This window comes from Sinohyriopsis cumingii, unplaced genomic scaffold (genome assembly GCF_028554795.1).
Source record: "Sinohyriopsis cumingii isolate HCF-2022 unplaced genomic scaffold, ASM2855479v2 utg000622l, whole genome shotgun sequence".
NCBI classification, from domain to species: domain Eukaryota; kingdom Metazoa; phylum Mollusca; class Bivalvia; order Unionida; family Unionidae; genus Sinohyriopsis; species Sinohyriopsis cumingii.
In genome coordinates this window covers 189,410-201,989 of record NW_028315918.1, presented here as the reverse complement: position 1 = coordinate 201,989, position 12,580 = coordinate 189,410, and the positions used below count along the sequence as shown (strand labels likewise).

General features: G+C 35.8%; 1 protein-coding gene across 6 annotated transcripts in view; it reads right to left on the bottom strand.

Moving 5' to 3' along the window:
- Positions 1-5,237: 5,237 nt before the first annotated feature.
- Positions 5,238-12,580, bottom strand: part of LOC149773632 (uncharacterized) — a 122,700-nt gene continuing 115,357 nt past the window's right edge. For all 6 annotated transcript variants that reach the window (XM_089946084.1, XM_089946085.1, XM_089946086.1 and 3 more), the window contains one exon: positions 5,238-9,450. In XM_089946084.1, the coding sequence (XP_089802210.1) occupies positions 7,262-9,450 (2,189 nt within the window). In that variant the 3' untranslated portion in view covers positions 5,238-7,261. The remainder of the gene's footprint in view (positions 9,451-12,580) is intronic.

Below are 12,580 nucleotides of genomic sequence, written 5' to 3'. Positions count from 1 at the left end.
TCCTCTCGCACAAATGCTCTGCTTGGTACATTTAGTCCACTCGGCTTTGCCTCATGTGGTTGACCTGCAGAGTATGCTGAGGCTCAGTGATAAAGTGTAGGCTGCCTCAGAGCTTCAATCCCGTGCGAGATTGTAGGTATATCAATCTTACAATGGGGATGGCAAAATCCAAATCTGGTCTAGAGAAGGAGTAGTATAAAGAAGGATTTTGGGATACTTTGCAACACATCTACGATCAAGCGTATGCCACGGGAATCTCAGAGCTATACTTAAACAAACATCAGCAATCCAGCATATATATATATATATATATATATATATATATATATATATATATATATATATAACTGTAAGAAACGGGGAGAAATCAAGCCACAAAAAGCAAGACAGCAAAGACAAGATGGAGAAACTCTGCCGTCAACATGAACTTTGGGGGAGAAAAATATCTTGAATGCCTAATGCCACTCTCCTGTGCAAAGTGCCATGGATTACAAAACTGCTACTAGTTGGAGAAAACTTAACTTGACCTAATCAGAATTGGCCCATTTAGCCGTAATCAGGGTATTAAAAAAGGAATACCCCAAAGACAACCCCAGATGGACCTGGAGGCCACAAGAATGCATGAAAAGATTCTTCTACAGCTAGCAGCTGCACTGTCCTCCAAACCGCCCTCTTAAGGGCTTAAATTACTATGCAGTTGCCTAATAGGTTTTCACTTTGGCTTGAAAACTTCATTTGATAAAACTATTTTTTTTTATACAGCGGATATAATCCTTTATTCACCGTTCCAAAAGTAAACTATAATTCAAACATGGCTGATCGAAATGCAGTTGGTCACACAGACCTAATTATTTTCAATTATTTTTTGGAAGCTACACTTTGTACACAAAATTATTATATTATGTACAAATAATTGCGCGACTATAATTACGACTGTGGCTAACACTAAATTGGTTGATATGGATCACCCGTAAGGACCAACTGGGTTAGATTTAACCAGTAAATACTATTTTGGTATATTTCAGGGACGTTCCGGTCGACATTTAGCACTTCCTTCTGGGTCTTTTTCCTATCCTTCCTCTTAGACTTGCAAAGATGAGTGTGTGGGCCAATTCCCATTTGTCTAATACCTCAAATTCCCCAAAAAGTCTGTATGCACGGAACCTTGGTGTCGCCAAGAATGTGGCATATTCCCACCTGGCACACCCCAACAGTTGCAATTAAGACATCCAACTGACTACCAGTGCGTCTTCTGATTCTCACTTGTCCTGTCTATATTCCCCGATGTGCAGGATTTTTTTAAAGCACGGTACCGGGGTGTCCTCAAGCGCATGACTCCTTTCCCATCTGACAATTAAGAAGCACGCTATGCATGCATTGACACGGCGGGTATTGATGCTTGCTTACCACCCGATGAGAAATTAAGTGTTAACACTAACAAGTCGTACATGTAATTAACGCTGACAACCATAATCCAAATCAGGTCAGCTAACGCACAGCTCTATTTCTACTCACTGAGCACAGCACTTTAAATTAATCCCTGAAACGAGTACTTGCACTCAAATTAGGGGTAAAATCTCACTGACTAGTGGCTTTTTCCTATTCAACAAGTAGATGTGCATGGTCGACTGATTGCGCATGTCTCTAATCCTAGTTCAGTTAGTAGTGCCTGGAGTCAGTATGTAAAACCATGCATTAAGTCAGTATGTAAAACTATGTATTAAGTCAGTATGTAAAACCATGTATTAAGTCAGTATGTAAAACTGTGTTTTAAGTTAGTAAGTAAAACTATGTATTAAAGTCTAATTAAATCTGAAAGAGAGAAAGGAAAAAACCTCATGTGTCACCAATTCCCCACAGCACAATTAGATCTGATTATGCACTAATAAGAACTCGCACGAGTAAGAATAAATGTGCGAGAAATGGACGCTAGAGGTAACTCATACTTTTAGTCTCATCACCAAGTGCTATTACTTGCACTTCCATGCATCAATTTTTATCTAGTTTTATGAATACATAAGGTAATTGTACAAGACATCAGCTATCCAATTCTATTATGTCATACCTATTTGAGAGGTTGTGAAATATGTATATTTTAAACTTAAATCTTTTCTAGTTTGCTCTTAATTTGCATCGATTTTGTTCAAGCCAGTGTATATTAAAATTTGATTATATTTCATGTCATGGAATACATTTATGGCACTGCGATCAGCACTATTATAGTCTTTGCGCTTGCAACAATTCTATAGATTTGGACTATAGGTTGACTTTGAGCTCGAAGGTTTTTACCTTCCTCTTTTGTGGGTGGGGGGGCTGCTTTGTCAGCCCTCTTGTGTAGACCATTATATTCTCCCAGTCGGGTGGAAAGTCAAATACACCTGCACACTAATGACAATGAAACTAGACCAGACTGGGTTGCTAAAAACAAATTAAATGAGGCATTTTCAAGGTTCACATCTTCATTATTCCAGTTGTAGTACTTCTCCCTTATCAGAATATATCAGCTTAATAAAATTGTGAAAATTTAAATGGCGGGTTTATCACCAGACCAAGATAGCAAGATCTTGTCAAAAATAGTGAGTGGGTTTCGTAGTTTTAAGTGCCCGTCTTTCGAGAAACAGAAATTCTAGATAAATGGGAGGTATTATTTCCATCTCATGTAGACTTACTTTCATCATCTGCATGCTATTCTACTAAATTTGCCGAGAGAATCCATGCACTAGATCAACTAGTAGCAAATCTGTCATCTTCGTCAGAAAGTTAAGACAAATGTGGTAGATTGCAAGAACAGCCACCAAATAGAATTATTTCATTTATTACAAAGGGTACTAATTTTTTTGCAATTTATAAATTCTTGGATAATGGAAGGGGTTTTAATCTTTCAACTAAAATGATCCTATTGTTTCCACAGAAGGATCGCTGTTTGGTAGGTATTAAATTCATTGTTTGTAACAGAAAATGTAATTATAAAATTAAAAAAAACCTGCAAAATAGCAAATTCACACAAGTTGATATTGAGATATTAAACAATTTAGTGGTCAGGACTCGGGTTCATTTCTAACATGGTCTAATGGGTATACCCTTCCAATTTTGTAAAAAAAATATTTTACCAAGTTAAAAATCACAACTTCAAATCTTGACAAGTTATTTTGAGCAGGTAAAGAAATCTGTTTCAGTAATAATTTAAAGAGTATGGTAATGCAGAAATTCCTTAACAAATCAGCCCTAATTGCAAGTTATTGTGGGAATTTTTTTGTTATTGGTATTAACAACATATTGTGCAAGTGTTATTGATATAGGAGCAGTTTCTGTTATACTGGAATATGCGTTTTTTTACCAATAAAATTTGCCTCTGTACTAGAAAAAACCAATACTGTTGGTATTCTTGTACTGAGAAACGGTATAATAGTTTTGTAGTCTTGAAAGTTACCTGTCTCTACATTAGAAACTAACTTTCAATGCCAACTCTACCATTTAGTATTATCCATATTTGATAATGTTTTAACTTTTAAGTCTCATACACAGAGCCAACCTGAAGATTTTGTCCTCACACTAAGGACATCATCAGCAGACTGACCTATTCTCTACACTAACTGTAACATCACCCAAGTGAGAAATCAAGAAAGCAACATTTTTTTTGTGCAACACTAATATGTTAGTCCCATATCCCTGAAAACTTTGATTAGAGATTGACAACATCAAAAGGGAAGTCAGCTCATCTCCTTGATGGTATACACCTACAGTATAATCCTTCTTCCCTAGTCCATTAAGATAGTTTACAGTTAGGGCTGGAGCTCCTGCAGTTATCAAGTTACCAACACATGTACCAAGTGCTGCTTCTGCTTAGAGGCAGGTTTCATTGTGTACATATTTATCAAATACAATATTTATTTATTAAACTCTTGTCTTTAAAACGAACCTTGAGAAATTAATACAGGCAGTGTTACTTGAATAAAAGCACCACCTGATGCCATCAAATAGATAAGCCAACTCTTTATGGTGCATTTTGTTGCCATCAATCACTAATGTCAGTGGGTGTTCAGGTAAAACCTGCAGCACTTAAACAGAACTGAAAAAAGAATTTCAATAGACGAAAATGAGAGTCAGCTGAGCTTTGTTAATGCGACATTAATCAGAGACTATTCTAACATCTTTCTAGAGTTTCCAAAACTTGCAGTTATTTGACTGGCTATTCCGGTAACTAGCATACCAGATGCACAAAATCAAATAAAAACTGATGGAAGAAGTTATTTAAAAGTGACCTGGCTAATGCTGTTAGCAATAAAAACTCTTGACTGCCTACTTCAGTGGGCAATTACAGATTTCAATTTCACAAATCAATCAACTCTTGGACTCGAAAACTGTCCATGACATTCTCCCGAGTGTGACAAATGCTTGAATATCAAGACATTTTTTTGGTTATTGAGTTATTGCATTTGTACACCATTTATGCTTTTTTCTTCTTTTTGTTTAAAACAAATTAAGAACCATGCATTCTTTTGCGTTTTGGTTTTTCTGCTTTCTAGAGGACTGGCAGTCCTGTGATTTATTAGCCATTTTGAATTTGAAAACTTCCACCTGCATCAAGCCACTAAAATAAGACTTTGCAATGCATGTAAACACTTAAGCTATTTATTTTACAAGTGAGCTCTGAAACAATCATTATTATGTGTGGATTAAATTGGCAACTGATAGTTCCAATGTCGGAATGGAATTACACTAGTCGCAATCTTGATGTGATGCCGATTACCAACACAGCTCCTTCATAGGTCATGAACTCGTTCACTGCACCATCATTTTCACAATTATTCTTTACAACATAACTTTCTCTGCTTTATGCAACTTATTAACTTTGCCCTTTTCCCCAACACTTTCCATCCATAATCATAGTAAGTACAGATACTTGTGCAAACCTACTATAAATTGTTTGGGGGCAGTGTTGTGTGTGAACTGGCAAATGTGTAACTTTTAACAGTTTTACCCATGATGCCAGGCAGAAAGCTCTCATGACTGTCTACACAAATGGCAGATTTGTTCATTTAATTCCACATGTATCATCATCTGCTACAAGTTATTCTTCTACCTGAAATATTTATTTATTGTTCAAAATAACTGCTTTATTGTCAGTAGCCATTTTTTAAAAAAATATTTTGTGGAGCACTCCCAGAAGAAAACTACATGTACAAGATTAATCATTTCTGGAAATTACATTATAGCAGTAAAAGAAAACAAATAAAAAGTATTCCATTAATTTATTTACACACTGACTCTGATGACATGTGTTATAAAGCTTTCGCACAAATTAAAGAGAAATATCAAATACATGAACCATCTACATACATGTAATAATAACTACAACCATTCTCTTTTTCCTTGTCTTGCAGTCAAAGAGGCGGTTTAGATTATCAGCACACCTGTGTTGATTTTTTTTTTTTACAGTGACCCTAAAGTCTAAATCAGTGTTATATCTTCCTGTGATTTTTTGTATGTAAAATGAGTTTAAAATTGATCAGAATGTTGATTAATAAGAAATTAAAACATGATTAAGAAAATCAATGCTATGAAAGACCACTCAAGAAGAGTCTTGTTCACATGTAGCTAGCAAGCTTGCTAGTTTTCAAGAAAGAAATGTAAATAAATGAGATTTATTTCTTATATTTGTTTATGACTTGCAAGAACAAATTTTACAAATGTGATCTAGTAATGAACAACAGCACCTGAAACAATGACCATCCAAGAGAATTGAAAATCATTAAAATTTCTACACTCCAACATGTCCTTTACTTTCAAAAAACCAGCCCTTACAGGGAAAAATCGTTCTGTGAAATTTTAACATTAAAAAATTCATAGCAACATTCACAGGAATCATTCAACTCATACACAACATTGTTAGGGTAACAGCTCTGACAGCACATATGTGAGCAGGATAGACAGTGAACAATCACAGCAAATCCAGACAGGCCTTTTTATCCAGCTGACACTGACAGCAAATCCAGACAGGAGACCTCTTATCCAGCTGACAGCAAATCCAGACAGGCCTCTTATCTAGTTGACATGGAGAGCAAATCCAGGCAGACCATTTATCCAGCTGACAGACAGAAAAACCAGACAGGCCTTTTATCCAGCTGACAGAGAGCAAAGTTTTGCAGTTTTTCCAACTGAACAAAATGGTTACAATGATAATGCATTTAAGCAAGATCAGATGGTATCAAATGTATCACAATTAACTGATTGACAGTATAACCTATGCTGTATTAATACAAGTGCTGCATACAAGTTTGTTAAATGCAGAATAGTAAATACTGTTGATCAGTCAAAAGTGCTGCTGCACACACCTCTAAACTGAATGGGAAAATTGCAGCTTGATTTACCCCCAAGGTCAACGTCCACATGAAAAATCTTTAACAAGTGCATGAAAAAGTCTCTTCAAGAGACACCTTTCTACATACAAAAATAAAATAGGAACATATCCACTTTGTTGGGGATTAATTTACAACTTATATGATGAAAGGCAGTAAATGCTTAAAAAATCTGTGAAGCAAAAAATGTGAGGACAAATGAGCCAAGATGCATGGATCAGTATATAGTTTACATTATATAAAGGGTGATAATCAAAGCAGGTCATTCACAGGTAAATGACTTGTACAAATAATGGTACCATTTCAAATACAACAATTTGAACAATGTTATGTAGAACACAACAAACTCAATTAATTGTACAAATCTATATTACAGTATGTTATGTCTCTAAGTACATGTATATGAATGCAAGTATGTAAGTATATATATACAGAACATGAGATAAGGGTATGTATACAGGTAAAACATTACCTGTACACTGAATAGCCTGACACTATATCATAGCATGAAAAAGATCATGTTATTAAAAGATAATATTATCTCCATAACACTGTTCCATCCAAGATTGATATCTGTGTTGTAAATGTTCAAGTATTATGGCAAAGTAATTTTGTTAATATTACTAGAATCCAGAGTTTTCTCAAATAAATTTGTAATGTACATTATTAATATTGCAACAGCATAAATGTTAATACTATGAATGATATAGTTCATACATTCTGAAAATAACAGAGCATATGAATGGGCAAAAATGTCATGACAAATGAAACTCATGTATATAATACATGTAAATTTCCATGGAAATTACACGGCTCCCTTCTACACCATTTCACAGGTTTGAACAGCGATTTAAATTTTTTTAATTTTTTTGGATTACACATGATGGAACACTGTGTTCTGGCTAGGACTCCTGTGAACACTGAAAGAGAACATCTGACAAGATCTGTGCCACATTGTAGTCCAAAATCTGAGACATTACCAGGGACAGAAGTCTACTCTGTTGATGCACAAATAAGCTGCGGTTGTCTGGTACCCGTGCTAGATGCAAAAGGATAGTGGCTGCTCTACGTAACATGTCCAGACTTGTTCCCATCATTTCTGGATTGTCTCTCAGCATGCTGATTCCATGCATGTTCATAACTTGCATGGCTTTTTGTTCAGCAGTTTCTAGGAAATCAATTAAAAGTGAGATGGTGGGATGCTGCAAAGCGATGCCACGAGCAGCACTGCTGCCTCCTTGGACAAGCTCCGATAGTAACACTATTGAAAATTCCATTGTCACTTGTTCACTGCGATTGGCTAGCAGTTTGGTTAAAACACCAAATAATTGCACTATCCTGTAATATGGAGGTGTTGCAAGTAGCATATCGACATTTGTATCATGAATACAGAGTTTACTGAGAGCCTCCAGACAAAGCCGAAGAGGTGAAAGGACGGAATTGGGGGACACTGTTGGCAAAGGATCTGTTGCACATGCTGATTGGCACACCATCCAATGCAATAATCCCTCCATTAATGGCTGACAAATCTCATCAGAATATTGGTCCAACTTTAGATGACCACAAATGTTTGCTAAGATCACAAAAGTATTCTCTCGCAAAAAATCCAAGTCTTCCCACCACCACTCAGATTCCCATGCGCCTATATCCATATCTTCTTCTTCAACTTCTTCACGATCAAACTTCCGACGGACTCTAGAGCGAGGTAGATGGTTGTGGTGCAGCAGTAGTAATTTGCCGAGGGTGTATATGAGACCTGGATGACTTGACATTTCGATATCATTGCCAGGTATACAAGACAAACTACGAAATATGTTGGAAATACATACACATCTTTTCCCAAGGTCATTTTTTGCCTCTGGGAGAAGTGTGAATGGTGTTTTATCTTTCTGGCATGCCTCATCCTCAACACCTGTTCGTTCACCCTCCATATTGATGCCAAAGGAGTTTTTACAGAATTTTTCCATTTCTTTGGGAGTGAGCATTTCAAATTTGATTGGTGATTTGATGGCAGGATTTTGTTCCTCCACCTCGCAATTTTCCTCTTTCATCTCTTCTTTTACAATGTCCTTTACATCATGTTCACAATCAAAAGAATCTGTTTTATCCAGTTCCGGATCTCTTGGCTCAGTTTTGATCTGCACCTTTGCCATAAAATTATTACAAGAATGCTCTTTAACAAAGTCCCCTTTACTCAAATCTGACTTTTCCGAACTTTCAGACTTCTCTGAACTGGTTTCATTGTTGTCATTCCCTGAATTAGTATCACATTTTTCACCCTTGACTATTTCATCAGTGGAAGGTCTGATTTCATTTTTGCTTTCTGAGGACTGCTCCAATGTACTTGAAGGTGAACACTTTTCCACAGATTCAAAATTTGAATGCTGCATCAACTCCTTACTGGCAGCTTCTATTTCATGTTCATTTGTATTTTTTCTTTCACTAATGTCCTCGTTATGGTCATTTGTGTCAACTTCCACTTTAAGAGCATCATCAAACTTTGCTTCCCCATTTGAACTGCATTTCAACTCTTCCTTTACGTTCATTGGTGGCCTGAAAAATAGTTTCTGATAATGTGCATGTTCATCAGGCTTTCCAAAGTGTGTCTGAATGTGAATAGTTGTGTCTCCCTTACCCCGTGTCCAATCCGAACCATCACTGCAGAAACCTGAGTAAATATCCCAATCTGCAGAATCTGATGGAACAGTATCTGACACCTCTTGTTCAAACTTAACTTCTTTTCCCTGACGTGTAATGAATGTGAAATTGTCACCGTCTCTTACAGTCTGAGACTCTTGTTTTTCATTTGTGGCATCAGCCAATGCTTGTCTTTCCTTCATATTTTTCATTTTTTCAACTGATGATAACTGGCCAATTTCAGTGTCATCAAATGTATCAGGAAACATTTCGATCAGACACCTGCGAAAATGCTCCAATAAAACCTCCAAAAGGCCTGATAGATTTGCGAGGCTGAAATAGGCCACTGTGGAATCATCAAACAGAAGAATGTTCAGAGTATCCAGTGCCCAAGTGGATTCTGCTAGCAAGCCTGACTTCAAGGCCATCATCAGGCGCCAAGCTTCAACTGGTCCTGCAAACAGAGAAAAATCTATTAACCTCACAGATCAGACTTATGTTTAATTGGATATCATCATAAAATGATGTCATTAGTAAGATGATTTATTGGTGAGTATGTCAACTCCTTAAATCCAACTGTCCAATAAGCATATCTGGCAATCTGCAACATGCATCAATTTACAAACAGTACAGACCCAGCGATGCCTTTTGATAATACCCTGATAGAATAATAATTTTTAAGCGAACTGAGTAGACCTTGACTGTCTGACACAGCATGTAACAGCATAGCTTGATAAAAGCTATTTACAGTTCAGTATGCTATAAATAAGAATACACCTGTCCTTTTTACCAGAAAGATACTTATCAGCAGACAGCCAATTGTTTATTTCGTCACGACTTTATAGCTAGCCCTTCTGTCATAATCACATGATTTTGGTCTTCCATTAAAAAAAGCGGAAAAAATTGCAAGTGGGATTTGGGGGTCCTCCCTCAAGAGGGTTTTAAGGGGCAGTGCCCCTGATCTTAGGGCCCAGGGCCCCTGGCCAAAAACCCATTTTACTCATAAAAAACTGCTCCTGGTGCAACTGACGATCAAAAAATAAACAAAAATAAAAAATAATCATTTGAATAACTAATAAACTTACCAAAAATGTTCAACTTTACTTCAACAATTTCACAATATTTATAGTCACATGAATTTGTTCTCCAATACTATTGATGCTGAAGTTATTTCATGTGCATGTAAGTGTTCACATCGTAATTAAGTCACAATAATTTGTCAACTTTTGCAGAATATGTGTTATAATTCTTTTCATAACAAATCTGTAAAAAACAAAAGAAAAAACACAAGCTGGTGCTTGAATTGATGACATGCTGTTCCAAACTCTTTAACCATGATTACCATAATTCACATCTTTCTTGCAGAGGTCACAAAATGCCAGTCCTCTAGCATTCCGTTTTCTTATAAACAGACCAACAAAATTTCTGTCAACTTTTCGCTTCAGTCATTCCCATACTTTTTAAAAACCTTTATCTAAACTTTTCATGTCATGCTCTCTCTTAACAACTTGGGATGAAATGTTTTGCAAGCATGCTTCTTCGTCTATCAAAACAGTCTAATGCCTCACAAAACCTGTATTTCTCATGTCGGTGATAGTTGACAATTTCAGCTGTAAGGTGCAATAAGTAAAACAAATAGCAAAGACCATATTCTGCTGATGCATTATGTAACGGCAGATCAGGGTCTAAAATTAGCAGAAAATCTGCAAGCTTTTCCCCATGACACATGCTTATAGACAGAATACTGGATAAAATTTAATGTTACTAGTAATGGACCTGGAAGTGTCCACTAAGTGTCAATGGACCTGTAAATGTCCACTAAATGTTCACCAAGTCAATGAACCTGGAAATGCCCACTAAGTGAATAGCCCTGGAAATGCCTATAAGTCAACTTTCACTTCTAAGCCAGCTAAAAAAAAAATTAGCACCAAAAAATGTCTAAAGAACAAAAGACCTCTCCTTCTAACCTAACACCATCCCGTTTGAAGGGAATACTGGCACATAAATTATATATTACATTTATTGCCAATGTATTTTATTAAAAAAAGAGGGTTGGAAGAAAGGCATGAAATCATGGCAAGCCAAAGTGTTTAGGCAAAAAGACTTGTAGGTAATTGTTTCATCTCTCTGTGGTGTGAACCCCCAGCTACCAGGCACTTCTAAAACTGAAATTAAAGTGTGAACACACAGCTATCAGGCACTTCTAAAACTGAAATTTAAGTGTGAATCCCCAGCGATCAAGCACTTCTAAAACTGAAATTTGTGTGAACCCCCAGGTATCAGGCACTTCTAAAACTGAAATTTAAGTGTGAACCCCCAGCTATCAGTCATTTCTAAAACTGAAATTTAAGTGAAACCTACTTTAAAATCAAGATATGGTTTCATGAACATAAAGAAAGGATTGCTCAATTTGTTTACTTTTCTATACTTTACGATCAATTTCATCACACAGTTTATATAATAAAATAGCATATAACTGAAAATATCTTAATAAACCATACAGACGGTCAGGAATAGTATTTGCATAAAAGGATTCAAATACCATTATCTCCCCTGTGATGTATCTCCCTTATACAAAACTTTCATTCATGGTTCCACACCTTTCTAAATATAAATTTTCCAGGTTTTTCCCAGGATAAAATCAATTCTTTCAAGGTTAACATATGACCATTACTAAATGGAATTAAAGAACACTTTGGTTTATAAAACATGCATTTTCCAAATCTGAAGATGCTTCTCTTTCAAGACTCTCAAAACATATATGTCCGAAAAGAGGATCATGTACAAAACGAGTCACACAAATCTTATATTCTTATAAATTGTCATTTAAAACCATTTCAATGTACAGAATACAAATCCTAACTTTGCTGACCTGCATTATGTTGCTACATGGAAACAACATAATGAGCATAAATTATTGTTTCCTTTCAAACCATTTAATTTAAAGAATTCTAAAGCAATGTATGTACGTGTTATACAAAGTAAACATTTCCTTTCACAGTATGAAGACAAAACCCAATAAATGCAAAGTATTAGAATCTTGTCTTGTAACAAAAATTTTTAAACCCGAATTTGTGTGCCAATAAAATCTCAGACAAGATTTTTTAACCAACCTAAACACCTAAAGATGATGTGTTTAAATATTCCATCATTTAAAGACATCTACAAAAGGGTTGATTTAAATTTTGACAAAGACCTTCAAAATTGTATATTACTGTATAAACAAGGACCGAATGTTCTGTAAAATCAACTTGTCTTCTTGTAGTTCAATAAACCAGTCCCAAAACCTGTACTGATATATGGGCTCTTATCATTTCTTAATAAATAATAAAAAGGGACGACAATTTCCCATTTCTCCTGTATTCTATTTAAGATCTGAAACCAATGCTTCAAGCTACATGTCACTGTGTAATTCTGCACCAAAGATGCTCAGAGATTCAACATTTTTCTAATCTGGGTTTCCTCTAAATATTCCAACTCAATCTGTTTCACATTCGGACATTTAGGATGAAGTGTAAATTCAGAGCAATTACATATCATAAATTTGGAATTAGCCACCACCATAAGATAGCTTACCAGCGGGC